General features: G+C 39.0%; 1 protein-coding gene across 1 annotated transcript in view; it reads left to right on the forward strand.

Annotated features, from left to right (window-relative positions):
• The window catches only part of CERS3 (ceramide synthase 3), a 136,564-nt gene that overhangs the window by 27,413 nt on the left and 86,726 nt on the right, over positions 1-22,425 (forward strand). The window contains exon 4 of the mRNA XM_050800143.1: positions 14,373-14,546. Coding sequence (XP_050656100.1) covers positions 14,374-14,546 — 173 coding nt within the window. The 5' untranslated portion in view covers position 14,373. The remainder of the gene's footprint in view (positions 1-14,372; positions 14,547-22,425) is intronic.

Here is a 22,425-nt window from a genome sequence, read left to right on the forward strand (position 1 = left end):
GCATTCTCCCAGGTGAGGCCCATCTTTGGAAAGCTTGGAACCACCTGACACTGCAACACAGACTCTCCAGGACCTGTCCCTGGGTATTTTACTCAGCACAGTTGGTACCCATTATGTGGGCTTTCCTTACTGAAAGACGGCTGTGAAACCAGTTATCTTTATCCAGTAGTGAGAGAGATGAGAACACGATGGGGGAGGAGGCTATGAAGCCATAGGAGGTTCTCCCATTTCTCTCTCTGAGGAATCTTTTAAAACTTAGTATTTAATTTTATTGTTTAAACCAGCCTGACATCTGATTTTTTCCTGTGCCCAGTAGGTGAGGATAATAAGATGAGGTTACTACATAACACTTACCCAGCTTTGTGGGTTACTGTGTTCAGGTATGTCTGTATACCTAATCTCCCTTAGTCCAATGACAGGTCTTTGTGGTAGGTGGAATTAACCCCATGTAACAGGCCAGTAAACAAAGATTCAGAGAGATTGAGTTGCCTGAGATCACTTAGCTACTAAGTGACAGGACTGGCCCTCAAACCAGGTTTCCTGACTGTAGAGCCACCGTTCTCTTGAAAGATTTTAGGCTCTGTGCAAGACTTATAGCTGCTTGTGGTATGTGAAGTGCTGCATTCACTCATTTTTGTTTGTTATTTTTATTGTATTCATCAATTGCCAGCTTGCAATTTGTATAACGGCCTTACCCACCCCTTTCTAACTGGATAAGGTGACCAGAAGCCAGTGCAGCACCCTTGAGTGGCACACAGGAGGTCTTTGCAGACACTAAGGCAATCCTTTAGTCCCTCAAATGGGAAAACTGAGACAGAACCAGGTGACTCACCTTAGGCCCTTTGTGACTCACTGGCAGCAGGTTCCCAATTCCTTTGCTCTGGCCTGGACCAGTCACTTGTGCCCGACACTAATAACAGGGTAATTTGTGACGCACGATGTGTTCTCCAGGCGAGGGAGGAGAGTTCGCGAAGGTGGTCAGTGGAGAGGAGCAAGATGTTTACCAGCAATTGGAAAGGAAATGCTGACAGGATGCTACTTGGATTAACATTTCTTAATGTTGCAACACCATTGCCTACTTACCCAGCCACCAATTTACATTTTAGATTCCTAAAGTGAACCACCAAAAGGTGGGGAGGGGAGTTCTACCTTTGAAAACAGAACTATCAATCTCATAGTGTTCCTCCCCATCACCTTGGATCCCTTTTTTTGGAACCCTAAGATTTACATTCTTCTAAGACATTTCTGTTCTGTAACTTTGCTTTACACCCCTCTGATTTCAGTCATACCTGTTTTTTCTGCAAATTTCTATCCACATTACCAGTCTAAGTCAACTTCCTGGCTCACTTATCACTCTGGGTCCTGAGTGGGCCTTTGATAATCTCTGTCGAGGTAATGATGGGGCAAAGACAAGCCTGAGCAGATTAAGGTGAAGGGACCTTGGGAGAATTCCATTTTGGTGAGCACTGCCTCCTGGAAAGCCATGTGCTATTGTGTCTTTATTACCTCCACACTGTAAAGTCAGTTTACAGGTAGATTTCAAGAGCCTGTCTTCCTACTGACTAAGGGAGTACACTTTGTATTTTCTCTGAAATTATTAAAATCCAAAAGATTCCAGTAGTTAGCTGTTTGTGTGAGTAAAATGGCTGTGATAAGTTTTTATGTAGGTAGCAAACTTGCCTTATTTCAAATCAGTTTAATCCACGTATTATCTGTGTGAAGGCATTAGCTTTTGTATATGAAACATTTACTATAAAAAATTAGCCTCATAAAGTATTAATGTGAAACAAATCATCATTTGGTCAGGGGGAACTAGGTGTATATTGGAAAAACACTGGCTTTCCTGGCTTTACTCAGATAAAGCAATTTTATTTCCCTGGGATTCACTTTCGTCATATTTATAGCATTGGGCTAGGTGTTGCATGATTTTTAGAATAAAATTTGCTTTCACTGATTTGAATAATCAATTAAGAAAACAGTGATACATTTTCCTAATGTTGAATCAGTAGTAACAATATTTTAAAAGTTTAAGCCACCCGGAATTTATCATTTTAGTATACCAATTATTTTTTATGTTTCTTTCTAGTTTTTATTTTTATACCCACACACATACATATGATATGTATAAAATAGTATCATATAATGAGATCATATGCATCATATAATCATAGTATGATATAACTTTGAATTTGGGTTTTACTTTTTAATATGTCATGGGATTTTTCATGTTGATACATTTTATAACATTAGTTGGATATTATCTGGAGTTAATATTTCAAATATGCTTAAACATTCTGGTTTTTAAAAACTAGTATTACTGACATTGAAGTGTTATTTATTAATTGTAGCTTTCAAAAATTGTGTCCAGTTTTATGTATATTCCCAGGTGCACTTGAACATTTTAGTGACTCCTAAAATTTATTATCTCGTTTCCAAAAGGATACTATCATTTATGTTGCCACCAGTAACAGATGCATGTAGTAATTTTACTATATGGTAGTTTGCACTGAATATTATTTTTAAATAACTTCTTCTAACTTAATAAGTGTCAATTAAAGAATTTTAGAACCTGGAAGTTTATGTAGTTCCCTTCTTTAGAAGGGCAATTTCATGGTATTTAATAGCTTCACTCCAATTTATCATTTAACAGACATGAAATAAAGCAATTTACAAGCATTTACCCACTTACTCATTCTAACAACCCTGCAGGGAGGTGACGTACAATGATCAACTCCATCTTGTAGATGGGGAAACTGAGGTCATGCTAGTTGTCCATGGGCACGTGGCTAGTTAAGTGTCAGAACTAGATTTTAGACCTGAGGAGCCTGGCTCCAAAGTCCATGTGTTTGACCGCTATGGTATATGTATTGAGCACTTACTATTTGTACCTTCTGTATGCCAAGTTATAGAACCTTGGGGGATCTGGGGCTCTGGAAAGCCTAGATGAGGATCTTATAGACGCTTAAATGGAGACTTGAGGATTTAGGAGGAGAGAGTGAGGTGAAGTGGTGAGCAGAGCATTCTAGGCAGAAGGAATGGCTTATGCAAATGCCTCAAGGCTAAAAAAAGAACTTTGACAGTAATTCCAGTACTTTGGAAGGCTGAGGTGGAAGGACTGCTTGAGCCCAGGAGTTTGAGACCAGCCTGGGCAATATAGTAAGACCTTGTCACTACTAAAAATGAAAAACTAGCTGGGTGTGGTGGTGCACGCCTGTGGTCCCAGCTACTTAGGAGGCTGAGGTGGGAGTATTGCTTGAGCCCAGAAGGTCAAGGCTTCAGTGAGCCAGGATCATGCCACTAAACTCCAGCCTGGGTGACAGAGCAAGATCTTATCTCAAAAAAAAAAAAAAAAAAGTAAAGAAAACAAGAACTTTGCCTTTTGCTTTCAAAGATTAGAAAGCAGACCCCTCACAGTTGCAGTATCACAGACTGAGGGGAAGTGGGGCACAGAAGGACTGGAAAAGTAGGCAGGGGTCCAACCAACCAGGGCCCTCCTGCAAGCATCTCAGTTACAGGAGAGTGCAGGTAGGCGTAAGATAGGGAGCTGCCTCCAGACAGAGGCGGACTCATTTTGGACAAAAGCCTCTGACAGAACCTTCCCCAAGTGGAATTTATTCTGCACACAACAGGAGACAGCAGTAGCTACCTGGAGCATTTCTAAGAATTAATTCATTGGCTCAAGATTTAGGTTAGGAAGGGGCTGATAGATGGCAACCTAGATCACAGTGTATCACGGAGTTTTATTTCAGAGCCAAGAGAAACACATCTTGAAGAGAAGAGCATGAGGGGAGAGCTCTGGCCTGAAAGGGAACTTGACCACCCACAGATGCCAAATGTTTAATTGGCATTTTTGAGGTTTATTAGTTTTGCTAGGAAAATATCCCAATTATATTTAGTAACAACGAGAAAGTATTGCCCTAGTAGAAAGTGATAGCTGGTTCATGGAGACATTAATTTAAATTTTGGAATCAGTGGGAGCAGAAGGGCAGAATCACATCATCCTGAAACCTCAAGTCATCACCTAATTTATAAGCAGGATAAAGTAAAGCAAACTCTACCAACAGTGATAGGAGGGAAAATGAGAGGGCTCTCCCTTCTCATTTGGGCTTCAGAGGCCTTTTTTGACTTGCTTAGAATACCCTGAGCCTTTGATATCTAGTATTAGAGTAAGCACATAAAGATGGTTGGATTTTTCCATCAAGGCAGACTGGGTCCAGTCAGGGCTAGAATAATGGGAGATTGGCTAGTAACAACTCTGATGAATATTGGACTAGCACGTATAAGAAGCAATCACACCTCTGGGATATCGAGCACCCAAGGAAGAGGCTCCCTGCAGGCTGACATGCAGACCCTCTTGAAAGGAGTCTTTATGGTACCAGCGGAACTTGCTGGAAACCAGCCCTCTGGAACTTGCCATAAATCTGCTCTATAGGGTGCTGGGAGAGCTGCTTGTTAGCAGGTATCTCCCTGGAGGCACGGTGCCACAACACCCCCAAGGGAGGTGTTAAAATCTGCTGGCGGCTGGGGGCTGCTGGAGCCCTTCACTGTAAGTGCCCCAGATCACAAAAGCGAAACCCTTTCCTCCCACCATGTTTCTCCATGACCCTCTTCTGGCAAAGTTTCCTGGCCAGCTGGCAAAGGGAAAATACATAAACGGATTGAATCCATTTTCCCAGAGCAGACAAAAAGGATGAATTTGGAGTTGAGAGGCATTAACTTGACAACTGGCCCAAGATTCATAAAAGAAGCCCTGTAAGCAGAGCAAAGACTTATGATGCTTCTCTCTAGAGCATGTAACAGAGTATTAATGGAAACCCAGTCTCCCAATGGACTTACGACGGAAAAAGTCCCTGGATTATTTTTTTAAATTGAGTTATAGAAGTTCTTTATATATTCTAGATATAAGTTCTTTATATTGCACTTATTTTCTCCCAGTCTGTACTGTGACTTTTTTATTCTCTTAAAGCTGTTGTTTTCTTTGAGATGGAGTCTTGCTCTGTCACCCAGGCTGGAGTACAGTGGTGTAATCTTGGCTCACTATAACCTCTGCCTCCAGGGTTCAAGAGATTCTCCCACCTCAGCCTCCTGAGTAACTGGGATTACAGGTGCCTGCCACCACACCTGGCTAATTTTTGTATTTTTAGTAGAGATGGGGTTTCACCATGTTGATCAGTCTGATCTCGAACTCCTGACCTCAGGTGATCCACCCACCTCAGCCTCCCAAAGTGCTGGGATTACAGGCGTCAGTCACCGCGCCCAACCTTTATGGTATCTTTTGATGAGCAGAAGTCTCCATGTTTTACAGTCTACCGGGAAACAACACAAATGATAGCTCTTGTTTACTTATCTTTTCTATTATTTTCTCTGTATTATTAGAGTCACAGTCTCACCTATTGTACAAAGATAACTCAAAATTCAATGACTAAGATAAAAGTTGATTTCTCTTGCATGTAACAGTACAGATATGAGTGGCCCAGGGCTAATGAGCTAATTGGCTTTAAAAATCACTCCTGTCCTATCAGCTGCATCTCCAGCTATCAGGAAGGCAGAGAGAAACCAGGACATGCAGCTTGGTCTTTAGGGAGATTATGCAAATCAGTTCCACCCCTATGTCATTGACCCAGGCATAGTCACACGTGCCACGTCTGGGGAGGCTGGAGAATACCGCCTCATGGAGCAGGCGGCTACATGACAGGTGTAACTTGGGTGGGGGCTGGGGTGTGTGACTAAAAAGAATAAATGGATACTTGGGAGCATCCTGATACCACTTAATGACATCTTTGAGGTGATAGCATATTTTTGTCACAAATATTATGAATTTTTCTTCTTTTTTAAAAAATCTCTAAGTCTATTATGAATTTCTTCCAGGTTTTAAATTAATATAATTGTAAAATTTTGTATAGGAGAATTCCTTAAAATTATTTTTTGTCTTGTAGTAAGTTAATTGCTCCACTACATTAAAGTACAGGATATTTTTCTTTTTTTTCCTCTTCAGTTCTTTTTACAGTTAGAGCATAAAGCATTTATAGTTTTTTAAAATGCACTAACTTAGTCACAGTGAATAACCTTCAAGGTTAAATTGTTCCATCATTTGCATTGTCTTCTTCGTGTGAAACGGTACAATTTTAAATGCATTTAGAATTGGAATTTACAGTGGGCTTGGTCTTAACGGTGTGCACAGGAGGTGCGTAGATGCTCATGTTTTCCTTTGTGTTTTATCTTAAAGTCATACCATTTTTTTTTTTTTTGGCTGGGTTTGTAGAGCTGGTTCCAAAGAAAGCACAAACAGACTAATGTAGATAAACATGTTTACCCGACCCTTTAACCAAATTTTAAGAATTTTTTTACAACTAACAAAGATAAGGTTGTTTTTAGATAATTGAATCAGATTTTATTTTTGGCTGAAGCATCACTCTTTGATTGTTCCAAAATGCATTCTAGCCCCAGTAAGCTTTACATCCATTCGTTCAATAAATACTCGTTTGGTGTCTACTGTGTGGCCAGCTCTGAGTAGGCAGTAGTGAGCAAGACAGAGAAGGTCCTTCTGTTACAGAGCTGACTTTCCCTTCACCAGAGAACGCTGGGCACTTATAACCTAGCTGGTCACCTGACCTTCAAAAGCTCTTGCCAACTCATATCCTCCAACCATAATAGTACTCAGAGATTGCGAATGTTGACTCAAGCGCATCCTTTCACTTTGTCAGTCAGAAAAATACCTTTACTTCAGTTTGACTTGTTTGCCCACCTTGCCATTTCTTGTTACTGCTCTCTGTCTGAGAGAGACCTTCTGTTGTGTAGAGATAGTTTCTTGTTGCTCTCCTCTATCTGAGGGATATGTTCTATAGCGATATCTTCTAAGCTGGTGTGGAACTTACAGTATGAATAGGATGAATAATTACCAGATGTTGTCCAAAGCCTCATCGTGGATTGGAGTTCTTACATCAGCGAGAGTTAGACTGTCATATTTTTTAAAACTTTACAAAAATGTTGCTTCGAATAGTGATAAACTTGTGGCCCAGTTAGTTTTATTCCTTCAGTCCTAAGGTCGAATGGAATGGCATCCATTTGAGGAAGTAGCTCAACAGTCTTCATTTACACATTAGGTTCTATACCTATGAGGTTAGAAAAGAATGACCATGAACCCCCTACATTAGCTACATTGTCTTCTTGGAAACTTTTGGCAGCTGCCAAGTCGAAAATAGGGTTTAAGAATTCCACAGTATTAGCAAAAAACACAGCTGGGGCTGAGATGCCTCATCCGTTCCTATTGCTTCCCCCAAAGTACAAATAAATAACTGCTGGCATTTTTCTTGCAAATATTTCTTATTTAAAAAATAGCCTCAGACATTTTTTGTGTAAATAAAATCACAATTTCTTCTGATATTTTTATATGAGTAAAAATTGCAGAACTTAGAGAATGCACAAGGGATGAGAAAAAGGGGCCTTGAGTAGCTGAAGAGAGAAAAAGGAACTGGGAATGACCCAAGGGTAAATAAGTACATTTGCTTCCAAGAGAATTCTAAGCAGAGATACTGAAGAGTTGTTAACAGAGTTTATTTTTAAATTGCCAGAAATTGCTAGAATTGAGTCAAATGACTAAAGATGGGAGATGGGCTAAGAACTTAATGTGGGCATCAGTGGGCTCCTGAGACTGACCAAAAAGTGAGTGACTCACAATCAGGGTCCTTAAATGACAGAATCATTGCTGTGAAGGGTCAAGAATTTTTCACAGCAGTGACATGTGGGGTTTTAAAAATGCAGATATCTCTCCATCTCAATATTTTGTAACTGTCCTTTCCATCTGAGTATTGTTGAAGTATTATAATACTTACATAGTTAACCCAGCACAAATGTATCGTTCTACTCACAGTATAGGTGATATGTTTTTTTCATCAACCAAGCATCTTTTTAAGGCTATTCAGGGAAGCCAGCAGCCTCCTTTACATGGAGAAAAACCACCTTAAGCAGTAACTAAGAGTGTCATTGTCAAATTTTCCAACAGGAGGAGCAGGGACAAAAATGGGAGAGAAAGAAGAAAAAGGGACAAATGAGCAAGTGAGTGCCCATTGTCAGCAAGATGAGGTCAGAGGCTAAACAGAGGGAGAAACTGACAAATGCTGCAGGCTGTGTACTTCCCAGTTATGAATCTTAAAAACAGGTACCTCTGCTACACTTTAGGTTCAGACAACCAAATTGGAGTCATCAGTTTCTCTAAAGGAGGGTGTGGAGGATGCTGGATGTATAAGTCAGGGTTCTTGGTTATAGGCAATAGAATCTACCCCTTTTACCTCTTTCTTAGTACCTTAAATAAAAGACTTCACTAGAGGCAACTCACATCATTGAAGGAAGGCTAGTGGACTAGACTTGGATAACAGTGGAAACCAAGACAATCAGGAAATCTAAGAAGCTGAGAGACCGGGACTATCTTTTCAGCAGCAGCAGTCACGGCCGCCGCTGCCTCAGCAGGATGCCATCTGCTGCTACTGCCGGATAGCATTATCTGCTCCAGATTCAGTCCCAAGAAAAGCATCTGAATGACTAGCTCTAAGGTCAGGTCAATGCCAGCAGATGGAGAATGGCCCCCTTTGGCATTCACAGTGGGAAAGGCATCGCACTAACTTCACACATGGTGGCAATTTTCCCTGACTACTATGTGGGCTGGGTGCTGAGCTGGTGGCATGTCCAAAATGACATGTCCAGTATACTAGGATCAGGTAAATGTGACTCTGAAGGATCCCAGAGGTTCTGGCTGTGGGTTACCACAGGCTGTGGCCTTAGAGCAGCCATGGAGAGGCCATGAGAATGTGACTTGTTTCTTGCTAATAGTCTGAAGTGGCAGAGAGGATTAGAGAAGAGTGACTGTCACAGTCTTCACTTCTTTTGTCTGTTTAGCCTCTGATCTCATCTTGAGGGACGATGAGGCTGGCTGGAGGGGTAGCCTGGACCATTAAAGCCCACACCCAGAGCTGAAATATTGGCTTATGGAGTCTATGACCACCCTTATTTTCAAGCGTCCATCATCTGGGAGAGACACTTTTTCAGGAGAGTTCAATTTTACTTTTTAAAGCATACCGTTTTTTTTCTTCCATAAAGTCATGAAATTTAAAGTCATGCTGAAGTCTGAACCTGGTTATAGTCTTTATTTCTTTTATTTAGTTTTGGGGTTCGTGGATGCAAGCTTGACTCAGGAGAAATGAAAAACAGGCAGCTGCAGCATGAAATTCAGGATAAGCCATAGATTAAAAGGTATAAAGGTTAAAAGTTGATGAAGCTGAGAAGGAGGCTTCCTAACTTTTTAATTTTTTTGGAGGTATAAATTACATACCATGCAATTCACCCATTTAATGTGTGCAATTCAATATTTTTTAGTATATTTACAGAATTGTGCAACCAACACCACATTCAAATGTTAAACATTTTCGCCACCTTAAAAAGAAACCCTGTATCCATCAGAAGCCATTTCTCATTTTCCCCCATCTGTCCCCACTTCTGCTTTACCTCACTAAGGAGCTACTAACCTACTTTGTATCTCTTCCGGATATTTCACGTAAATGGAATCATACAATATGTGGCCTTTTGTGTCTGGCCACTTAGCATCATGCTTTCAAGGGTCATCCATACTGAGCATGAATCTTTTCTATTTTCTTCAGTACTAGGAGTAGAATTACGAAGTCTTATGGGAACTGTATATTTAACCATTTGAGAAACCAACAGCCTGTTTTCCATGGCAGTGGCACTTTGTCACATTCCCACCAGCAGTGTCTGGTTGGGGAGGGGGTCCTGGTTTCTTCACACCCGGTCAGCACTTGTGATCTGTTGGATGGCAACTGTGGGTGTGAAGGGCATCTCTGGGTATGGTTGTGACTTCCATTTCTCTCATGGCTGAGGCAGAGCATCTTTTCATGTGCTTATTGGCCATTTCTATATTGTCTTTGTTAAAATGCCTATTCAGATCCTTTGCTCATTTTTAAATTGGATTATTTGTCAGTTTTTTTATTGAGTTGTCAGTGTCCTTTACATATTCTAACTACAAGTCCCTTCTCAGATATGTGACCTTCAAATATTTTTTCCATTCTGTGGTTCATCATTGATAGTATCCATTTGTCTATTCTTTCTTTTGTTGCTTGTGCTTTTTGCTTGTTGTTCGTTCATTTGTTTTGAAACAGGGTCTGTCAGACCCTATGGCTCACAAAGACACCCCATAGGCTCACAGAGGAGCTGGCTACCAAATTCTGTCACTCAGGCTGGAGTGCAGTGGCCCCATTTTGGCTTACTGAAACCTCTGCCTCTGGGCTCAAGCAATCTTCCCACCTCAGTATCCTGAGTAACTGAGATTACAGGTGCATGCCACCATGCCCCATGCCTAGCTAATTTTTGTATTTTTTGTAGAAATAGGATCTCACTATGTTGTCCAGGCTGGTCTTGAATTCCTGGGCTCAAGCGATCTGCCCACCCCAGCCTCCCAAGGTTATGGATGTATAGGTGTGTGCCATCACACCCAGCCTCCTTGTGCTTTTGAAATATAAGGAGGCTTTGCCTAACTCGAGGTCACAAAGATTTACTCCTATATTTTCTTCTAAGAGTTGTACAATTTTAGCCATTATATTTAGATCTGTGCTTTCTTTTAATTTTTGTGTATGATGTGAAGAATGGGTTCTTAACACTTCTGAAGCTGCAATAATTGATGTTTGGTGGCAGCACATGAAGAAAGAGTGAAGAACGTAGATTTATTGTCTTTCTCAGTTTGGACTACATTTTCCAAGAGGCCGTCCTCAACTCTTGAGTTCTTTCCATCTTCCCTAAATATTTTTGGCTGTTGAATATTAAAGTTGCTATGGCTTTCAACAGATCTTAATTCATTGCTTACATGTAATGCACAAGGAATTGTTTAGAGTGGTAACCCCTACATATCCATGATAAACTATTTGATTAGTTATATTTCACATTACATGAAATAATCTGTACTGCCTTAAGTTGTGTTTTACGGGCGAGCAAGCTGTTTTGTATAACAGTGATTATAATAATACTGGAGGGAAAACCTAACTCAGTGTCATTGCTATTTGTTCCCTGAGTCCTTATCTATTAAATTTGGAGCCAATAAAGTAAGGAACATGCTGAGGCAAACTTCTAGGAAAAAAAAAAATATCTTTGCCCTTGCAGGAGTATCTAGTTTTGATGCAGTTGAGGAACACAGACCTGGCACAAGCTTTGCCCATTACAGAGAGACTCTGTGGCCTCGACTGGTTTCTCAAGTCTCTAGGAAGTTTGAACTTTAGCTGGAGTTTGACTCAAAGGCTTGTGGATACTCTTGTTCTGAGATGTTCTGGGCAGGTACTTCAAAATAGATTTCTCTTAATTCCCCTTTTGGTCAGTTGTTCAGGTCAGAGGGTTCAGGCAACCAAGCTTGAGTCCTCACTTATTTTACCAAACCAACCATGCAAGTTGATCAATTCCTAACAGCTCTGTCACCAGTTCTCACTATACCTTCCTACCCAGATCAAGTCTGCAGTCCAGGGTCACCCCTTCACCCCTATCCTTTCTGTAGCCTCAAAGCCTAATCGAGAGGAAGTATTCACTAAGTCTTTGTTGATGATCTTTGTTCCACCATATTTACACAACTTCACAATGGTATAAATAGGATTCACTCCTCCCTCTCAGGGTAGAAATTCTAATAAAAGAATAATCCATGGAAGTTGGGTGCAGTTGTTCATGCCTGTAATCCCAGCACTTTGGGAGGCCAAGGCCGGCGGATCACCTGAGGTCGGGAGTTCGAGATCAGCCTGACCAACATGGAGAAACCCCGTCTCTACTAAAAATACAAAATTAGCTGGTCATGGTGGCATATACCTGTAATCCCAGCTACTTGGGAGACTGAGGCAGGAGAATTGCTTGAACCCAGAAGGCAGAGGTTGCAGTGAGCCGAGATCATGCCATTGCACTCCAACCTGGGCAACAAGAGTGAATCTCTGTCTCAAAAAAAAAAAAAAAAAAAAAAGAATAGTCCGTGGAAAAGAAGGCAGCCTTTCTCCAGCGGCACAGCCTTGCAGGTGTGGAGGTGACTGGGTTAGCACTTCTCTGAACAGTGGGTAAGAGGTGAGATGAGGTAGGGAATTATCTCACCAGGGTTCAATTCTTGGTTTTGGTGAGGATCTTTCTGAAGGACATTGGGGTCCACACCGTGGAATTCTTTCTCATCTCCAGTAAGAAATCTGTCACTTCAGTATTCCCCTCTTGTATCCTACCCTCTGATCTAGTCTTCCTGTTACCCTCGGGCCCGTGGCCTCACTCCCAACACACAGGTCTTTGACCTTCACTCCTTTGAGTTTTCTTGCTTCCCCATCAATCTTACTTCTCTCTGGGGCTCCCTTTATCCTCTACCCGATTTGCATCCCACAAATGGCGTTATTCCCTCTGGTCACCACTGCTCTGGCCAAACCTTCTCTCTGCTGACTGCATCTATTGCTGTGAGCTGATTGCTCTCTAGTTTCTCCATCTCCTGAGGTGTGCTTCACGCCACTGCTAGAAGAGCTGCCATGCATGTGCCTGGGTGAGGTGAAGTGGGGAATGGGCTTGAAATCCAGCCCTCATTCCACTCATCATTTTGGGCCTGGCAGAGCTATGTCTGCCTAGAGAGAATACCTTCCTCTAATTGACATGAAGACACCCTATGGGCTCACAGAGGAGGTGGCTACCAAATTGACCTTTCTAAAATAGCTGACCATCTCATTCCTCTGTATAATACCTTTTAGTGGGTCCTGTCAGCTAAAAGCCAAACTCCTTAGCATGGAATGCAAGCAAACCCTCTAAGACCTAGCCTGCTTGTCCCACCAGCATTTTAATGAGGGTGATCATATGATTTATTGTCCAAAGTATTCCTTTCAGAATACTTCTGAAAAGAAGGAAAAGCTATTACTGATTATGACAGGGCAATCCACTACAGTGCCTGGGCACTTATTTGTAACCTACCATTTCACACCTTGCATTCATTCACTGTGGTAGTACCAACCCACTGGTAGTTTTCTATATATACCTTGTTATTTCCAGATTAAGAGGTTTTGACAGAGTTATTTTGACAACCTTGTTGCGAATCTGAGGACATTTTGATTCCTTTTTTTCTGATTAAACATTAAAAGATGAAATCAACACATCCTCAAGTCAAAATCCCAAGTCCAAAATGATCATAGCCTAAACAATGATATTAAAACATCTAATTTACATTATTCTATGCTCTGGTTACTTGGCTGTGGTATTAATACTTTATTGCTTAGAATTTCTATTCCCTTTTCCCCATTTTCCTACCTTTCCTGGCTTATTTCCACTTATTGTTCAAGATATCTCAAGGACTTTTTCTTCCAATTACCTTTCCCTGATATTTCCTGACTGGGCTCAGTGCCCATCGTCTTGTTCCCACAGCAACCTGTATACATTTTTTATTATACCAAAAAAAAAAAAAAATTGTGTTGAAGTCATCTGTTCAGGCCTGCCTTGCTTACAAGACTATTAGGTCCTCAAGGCAGGAACCCTGTCTTATTAATTGTTTTATTCTCAGTGCCCAGCACAGCACTTCACAAATAACAGAATCTTAATAAATATTCCTTTACATAGACTAATTTGATCTCCTTGTAATATGAAGTGAAACATGCCTGCCCCTTATTTCCTGGGGAATTTTTTAGGGTACTAGTGATGATTTACACCTACTTGGAGCCTTCAGGACATTGACTTTTGGCATGTTAAAGTTGTAAAGCCTTTTTTTTTAATACCGTAGAATCATATAAAAAGAAAATACACATGCATAATATTCACATGTTTTGCCGAAAGTGTGAACAGTGATGTGTTAAACTTTAGTTTTTCCATGCCATAAAGATACGAGGGTATAGAAGAGTAATTCTTGTTTAATGCAATGAAGGATCATACAATCCATTAAATAATAATACTCCATTCTTGCCTTATTTTCTTTCTTTTTTCTTTCTTTTTTTGAGATGGAGTCTTGCTCTGTTGCCAGGCTGGAGTACAGTGGCGTGATCTTGGCTCACTGCAAACTCCGCCTCCTGGGATCAAGCGATTCTCCTGCCTCAGCCTCCCGAGTTGCTGGGACTACTGGTGTGCACCACCACACCGGACTAATTTTTGTATTTTTAGTAGAGACAGGGTTTCACCATGTTGGCCAGGATGGTCTTGATCTCTTGACCTCATGATCCACCCGCTTCAGTCTCCCAAAGTGCTGATATTGCAGGCATGAGCCACTGTGCTAGGCCTCTTGCCTTATTTTCTAAGCTCTCTGGATTTGGCATTTTGAGTGAAGGTGATCAATGTTATCCTAATGTTACGTGTTTGTTTTACAAGCCTAATGTCTTCTGTTTCCATTTCTCTAGAATGTTTTGGACATTTAAAGAATGGTTCTGGTTGGAAAGATTCTGGCTTCCTCCAACAATAAAGTGGTCAGATCTTGAGGATCATGATGGACTCGTCTATGTAAAACCTTCTCATTTATACATGACAATTCCATATGCTTTTCTCTTGCTGATTATCAGACGTGTATTTGAAAAGTAAGTAGTACTTTAGTCTTTCCTTCTCATTCCCCCTCTTTGCTCTAACACTAGAATAATAGAGTCTTAGGCTTAGTGAGATCCTTAAAGAATCTATTGTTCAGAGGTTGTCACTAATGGGCCACAGATTCTTGGGATGAATTAATGTAATCAGATGCACTCCAAATGTTATTTAAAGGCTGAACAACAAAAAATTAGAAACATGGATCCCATTGAGTGCTTTAGTTTTATAACGAAGAAAATCAAGATCAAGATAGGTTGCAGACCACAGAGCTTATTTGACAATATGGGAACCCAGTTCATCTTCTGCTCTTCCATGGTGTCCAACAATGCATATGCATTCCCGGAAAGGTTGGGCTAGAAGAGTCTATGACTCAGGAGGCATTATCATTCTCAAATGCCTATAAAATAACAAAAATGGCTCATTAAAGACTAAACCAAATATTGCTATATGGTACAGTTTATTTTAAAGGTTTATTTGAAGGTTTAATAGCTGCCCTTCATTCTAAAGTGCAAGGAAATCAAAGAGAAAAACTATCAGTTTGCTTTCTCAGAAAAAGTAAACTTATTTTTTTCTTGTTTTAATTTAAATGGATATTATTTCCAGCCTTTTTATTAAAATTGTACTAGTGTTATGATAACAGTAGATAAATGTTCATCTATAATCTCTGTAGTTGACTCTATTTCAAAAAGCTGTTATTAGCACATTAATTCATTTGGAGCAAAGAGAATATTCAAATGTCAAGAGTTGGAAAAACTTGAGACAAAATCTGATAGAGATCGTTTTGCCAAGACTAACTGTAATGCAGATCATATGTTTATAACCATTTGCAGGGTTCTTATCTTGAGAGCTAGTTTGACCAACTCTGTTTAATGAACTCTTGAAAAAGTTTTTGTACAACAACAGCTTCACTGGGGCCAACAGTGTGCTATTCCTACTGGGAGGAAGAGAAAGCCCCTGGATACCACTAAACCCTGGCTGAGAACATTTGAAAATGTACTTCTTTTCTGACAGTTAATTCTACTTTTTACTCACATATTTGGACGTGTCAAGAATGCATAAATAAAGTAGAACTTCAAAATTAGCAAATTACTATCCTGAAATACTAGCTGTTCTTGCATTGTTTCCGGTGATCTGTGAATTTGGCATCCAGGTCTATTACTTATTTCCATTACAGATTTCCTACTTTTTGGTGGACAGCTCCATTTTTCACAGTTTGGCCAGGACTGTGAGCCAGAAAAATCTTTAGGTTGCCAAAGCAGCACAGCTGTGGAGGACCAGCTTTTTACGTCCCTGTCTTGGCCTCTCCAGCAATAATCAGGAAGGAATCCAACCCTCTCTTAATTCCTAGGACCATTGTTACTTCTTCTCAAGGGATTAAATGTAGTCTATATTCTCTATTCTATCTCCTTATAACTTCAGTTCCCAATAACTCACTCTCAGCTTTTTCCATTGTGGTGCTACAGAAAACTATGTGTTGCCTCACTAATGCCATATCTCTGTTAATGCCATAGAAGGAAGGAAAATTTAACGGGGAGAGAGGTCATACTTTTTGAAGTATAAGTTTATATTTTTTTCCAGAGCTTTTATATCATTAGTGGGAGATTGAACCACTATATCATAAATAAAATATCACTTATACCTTACATTTGAATAGGAGCTTATAGTTTAAGAGCTACATAAAATCACAAATGGTGTGGTCTCAGTCTGCATGTGTGGAAATGAGAGGTAAATGACCTGGCCAAGGTCACACAGTTAACATGGGACTTGAACTCCTGAGCTCAGATTTAGGGTTGTTGGTTTTTTATTTTCTGACTGTTTCAGTAATTCTTAGACTTTCACAGTGAAAGACTCCTGATGGCAGAAGAGAGTACACAAATGTCTCTTGGGAATACAGAAAGCAAGCTTAAAGAGATAATAGCAAACACAAAAATTTCTGAACTATTTTAAAAATTCATGTAAATATAACCATATGTTTCAGCATATCCTGATAGATTTAACACAAGAAAGCGTCTTTCTTTTGCCCTAGACTGTATTTGTGCTACATCTTCTCATTCTATGAAGTGACCAAGATTTGTGATTTGACTGGTTCATTATTGTCCTTTAGAACTAGCCAAGAACTATTTAAGATCAGAAATTAATGTTTCTTCCTAGAAAATCAAGAAAAGAGAGACAGACAGATGAGAAACAAAGAAGCAGATAATTTGAAATTAACTGACATTTACTTGAAAGTTTGTGGCTTATGTTTTGTTTTTTGTTTTTTTTGTGTGTGGCTAATGTTTCGATTTTTATTTTGTCCAGACTACTAGTTTCTAATTAGTTTATCTTGTATGCATTCTTTTATGTGTCTGAAGTATGATTTGTAGGAGACCTAAGCTGCTCAAATATCAACACTTGTGTAATAAACACATTATCTCAGATTAAATCATGGTCCCAGAAGAGTCCAAGGCAGGGGTGCAGGTGGTAGAATCAGAAGGTCACATTTTTATTATTGTTGTTACTTAAAAATACACAAATATATTCCCCACCCTAGCAATATAAGGTCATGATGGGGCAGTATGTCCATCATTCTTTGAAGGAAGGTAGGGTAGCTGGAGTAACCTATCTGTAGCGACTTACATAAATTGAAAAAGTATTGTTACTAACTGTCCCAACTGGAAATAGTCTTAAAACATACACATTAGACTTTTTCATCTGAGATCTACTTTGCTCCCAATATTTTGTTCTCACATAAAAAACAAACAAACAAACAAACAAACAAACAAAAAACCTCTGAAAAATTCTGCTCACAGAACCTCTGAATCCTTAGGAACTGGGAATCAATCTTATGCCAATAGGCTATTTTATCTATTTAGGAGAAGTATTTAAATGTAACATGCCTAATATCTGCCTAGGGATACATTCCTTTTATTCTATTAAAAATATTAAAAATAAAGGGAGATCTGGGATGTCTAGGCTTTTGGCTCCCAGGTAACTGATGGGGTGCTAGACAAAGAGGGGGTTGTCTGGGTGTCTGCATGGGTTTGTCTGAAGGCTTAATTCTGCAATAGTAGCAAACCTAAGGGACTCAGTCCCTGATAATTAACCTAACTTTGATCCATTTACGTGGGAGCAGAAGTTCATTCTTTTTTCTTCCTCTCAGACTTTTTTTTTTTCTATTCCATATCAATAAAATGAAAATTTAGGCAAGCTAGCTGGCAAGCTAATCTCTAAGTTTCTTCCTGGGGCTAAGACTTACAATTTCCCTTCTCTCTTCAGTTCCATTTATCAAATATTTACTGTGCTTCTTTCTTCTCTCCTTTTTCAAAATAGATTTTTAATTAAGTGACTGTATTCATCTACACTTTATTAGGTAAAGTGATTGATTTCCTAGATTTATTTGAAACAGAAGGATAGCACTCAATTAGACGACTATATTTACATCTATACTCTGTTCTGTTAAAAATGTTATTTTCTGGCCAGGCGCGGTGGGTCGCGATGTAATCCCAGCACTTTGGGAGGCTGAGGCAGGTGGATCACGAGGTCAGGAGATCGAGACCATCCTGGCTAACATAGTGAAACCCCGTCTGTAATAAAAATACAAAAAAATTAGCTGGATGTGGTGGTGAGCGCCTGTAGTCCCAGGTATTCGTGAGGCTGAGGCAGGAGAATCGCTTGAACCCAGGAGGCAGAGGTTACAGTGAGCCGAGATCACACCACTGCACTCCAGCCTGGCGACAGAGTGAGACTCCATCTCAAAAAAAAAAAAAAAAAAAAAAAAGTTTTTTTTTTTTCTGTGTGTAAGAGGTAGGGATCCAGTAAAACAAAAATCATTATGTCTGTCTTTGAAATTAATGAAGAGGACTGTAGTTCTCTTTCTTGTTTAAATTAATGATTTTAACAGGTATTTATTCCTCATATCAGCAAGGATACTATGAATGTATATATTTATCTACGCGCATACTTATCCACATGCTGTTTCTCACATGACTCTCTAGAGAAGAATGTTATGCTTCATTTGGCTTTGAGATTAGTTTTGTCCCCTTACTGTATAAATCTTTGGTTTAATTCTATTTTGCTTTCCCCTCCTAATTTCTTCATTTCTAACATTTGAGGAGATAGCACTGAGTGAATATATTGAAAACACTACCCTGTGAAACTATTTCCAGTTTGTGTTGTTCTAATAGTGAAAAAAATGGATGTTTTCTCCACTAAAATTTTCCAGCTATTTATTCCAGTTGGATAAATGAACTAATTCAATTATTTATCCAAAACCCTGTCTCATATATATATATGAGAATATATATATTCTCTCTTTCTCTCTATATATATATTTATGTACACACGTATATATGCTCTCTTTCTATATATATATGTGTGTATATATATATATGTCTATATAAGAGCAATCTTGAGTGATTGATGACTTTTTCATTAATTCCCTTTTTTCCCCATACATTACTCCCATTCCCCTCTCTGCTGTGTTCTGTGTATTTGGTGATCCTTTATTTGTATGACCCAGTAAAATATGTGCTTCATGTGCCGGTATCACTTGTTGACATAAATGGTATTGCGCTAAGACCTTTTCTTTCTTCTTTTTTAAAATTTAGCACTATGTTTTATGATCTCTCCACATTGCTCTGTGTACATCTGGTGCATAACTCACTTATTTTTATATGTCTCTGAAATTTAGGGGCCATTTTCCCGAGAACTTAATTCATCTGGAAGTTGGACTGGCATACATTTAATCAGATTATCTTAAGAGAGTTTTTATTCAACTTCCATTGATATAAAAATGAATTTAAGAACTAAATGGTCATTCATAAGTAAAATTTTCAGCATTTAATTAAACACAAAAATTATCCTTCAGTAAGTCCTAGAATTGACTGACCTGGCAGAAGATAGTGCCTTTGTCAGAACTGAAGGAAGAATAAGGAAATCTCTTTATTTTAAAAATATCTGCTTTATTGAGGTTTGATTTACATACAATAAAATTCATCCAAAATTTGATACATTTTGACAAATGTATACAGTCTTGCAACGATTACCACGATTATGATACAGATTTCTGTCAGCTAAAAAATTATTATAATGCTTTCAGTTAATACCCTCCCTACCCACTAGCCACCAGCAATCATTTTTTCTGTCACTATAATTTTGTATTTTCTAGGATTTCCTTTAAATGAAATCATACAGACTATGGTCTTTTGTGTTCCACTTCTTTCATTAAGCTTAATGCTTTTAAGATTTTTTTCATGTTGTTATGTATATCAGTGGTTCCTTTCTATTGCTGAATAGTCTTTCAACATACATATATACTATAACTTATTTATCCTTTAGTTGATGGGAAGAAATTTGTGTTGCATACAGTTTTAGGCTGTTATGAATGAAGTTACTATGAACATTTGAGTACAAGAATTTGTGTGGATATATGCTTTTATTTCTGTTGGTAAAGAGCTAAAACATTTGCTCTTCAAGACACTGTTAGTGTATATCCCTACAATGGAATATTGTTCTGCAATAAAAAGGAATGCACTACAGATACATGCTATGACATGGATGAACCTCATAAACATTAAGCTCGGCCGGGCGTGGTGGCTCAAGCCTGTAATCCCAGCACTTTGGGAGGCCGAGGCGGGCGGATCACAAGGTCAGGAGATCGAGACCACAGTGAAACCCCGTCTCTACTAAAAATACAAAAAATTAGCCGGGCGCGGTGGCGGGCGCCTGTAGTCCCAGCTACTCAGGAGGCTGAGGCAGGAGAATGGCGTGAACCCAGGAGGCGGAGCTTGCAGTGAGCCGAGATCGCGCCACTGCAGCCTGGGCAACAGCGTGAGACTCCGTCTCAAAAAAAAAAAAAAAAAACATTAAGCTCTGTGAAAGAAGTCAAACATGAGTGACCACATATTGTATAATTTCATGTATATTAAATATTCAAAAAGGCAAAGCTATAAAAACAGAAAATGGATTAGTGGTTGCCTGGGGCAGGTGCAAGAAGAAACAGAGATTAACAATAGACGTGAATGACAGAAATGTTCTAAGGCTGATTCATAGTAATGGTTGTACGACTTAGTAAATTTACTAAGAAGTCATTTTATACATTTAAAAAAAATTGTATACATGAAAATATTGAATTATATGATATGCAAAATACCTTACTAGTTATCTTTTTAGGAAATGTTTCTGTAAATAAAATAGAAAGGCAAGCCACAGACTGGGAGAAATTACATGTAAAACATATATCTGATAAAGGACTTAAATTCAGAATATATAAAGAACTCAGAACTCAATAATAAAAAGAAATAACTTGGTTTTAAAAATAGGCAAAAGATTTGAGTAAATACTTCATCAAAGAAGATATACAAATGGAAAATAAGCACATGGAAAGATGCTCAACATTATTAGTCATTAGGAAAATACAAATTAAAACCACAATGCACTGGATTAGCAAAAATGTCAGAGTAAGAAACTCTGAAAATTCCTTCTTCCATAAAAGCAACCAGAAAACTAGCAAAAATTGTCATAGTCAGTTTTATTTTTCAGAATTGAGAATCAACCAAAGGCTTCTAGTGATCTAGGGATTGTTATTTAAGAAAAACAGCAGAATCTTGGAAGGAATAGCAAGCTGTGTGACATTTTTAACTTGCCCTGTTTCCCATCTTGCCCTGTCCATCTCGGGAGAGCCTTGAAGAACCAATGGCCCACAATTACAGTGGAAACAAGCAGCCTGGCTGCCATTGAAAGGAGCAGAACAGAGTAGAATTTCCTTCAAAGCTCATTATCAGAGGATTGTCATTATCTGACATGTCTGGTGGTTCTCTGGAAGACACTACTCACAGTGCTGTCTTTATCTGACCTGACTCAGAGCTCACCCAGTGAAAAAGCCTTTTCCCTGAGGGTGTTTGTCTAAAACAATTAGAGGCAATTGATTAACTTCATAACTGTCTAAGACAGTATATAACAATTGGGGCAAACAATAAAATGACCAAAAAGCTTAAAAGAAAAACCTAGAACATGAGGTGTGCATAGAAGGCTTTGAAAAATTCTGACATGTTCTTGGAAATCCAGAAGGCCCCTTTTATGTGTGAGGGTTAGTGCATGTTTATGGCTATCTGCATGCTCAGGAAAGACCTGGGAAGGCCATAAGCTGTCACCTCTGAATGACCTTTAGGCTCTGTGCAAACAGTTAAGTGAAGGCTAAGGCAGAGTTGCTTACTGCCTAGTTAAATGTTGAAGGTGTGCCCCAACATATGCACAGAGCTCCTCAGGAAAGACTGAGGGACTTATTGGTTCCAAGCATTTAAGGAAATCTCTGTCTAATCATTAGCTGACTACCAAGCTAACCTAATAAAGCCTTCAGTGCTCACATATCACAAATAAGACTTTATAGGTTAATTCAAAAAAGTGACTAAGCAAACAAATGGACAACGACAAATAGCAAAAACAAAACTTTGGGGAGGAGAAATAATCCAATTTTTATAGTTGCCACATTATAGTATTTAACATGTCCAATTTTCAACAAAAACTTATGACACATGCAAAGAAACAAAGAAGTATGGACTATACACAGGAAATACAGCAATTATTGCAAGTGTTTCTGAGAAAACCTAGATAGTGGACTTATTAGACAAAAACTTTAAGTCAACTACTTTAAATATGTTCAAAGAACTAGAGAAAAACATGCTTAAGAACTAAAGGAAAGCATGAAAACAATGTCTTACCAAATCAAGAACATCAATAAAGTGAATGAAAACTATAATTTATAACAAGGAACCAAATAGAAGTTCTAGGGTTAAAAACTACAACGACTGAAATCAAAATTTCATGAGAGAGGCTCAATAGCGTGTTTGAGCAGGCATAAGAAAGAGTCAGCAGTGTGAGAAACAGCAAAATAAAAGA

Source organism: Macaca thibetana, chromosome 7 (assembly GCF_024542745.1).
Source record: "Macaca thibetana thibetana isolate TM-01 chromosome 7, ASM2454274v1, whole genome shotgun sequence".
In the NCBI taxonomy this organism is placed as follows: Eukaryota; Metazoa; Chordata; class Mammalia; order Primates; family Cercopithecidae; genus Macaca; species Macaca thibetana.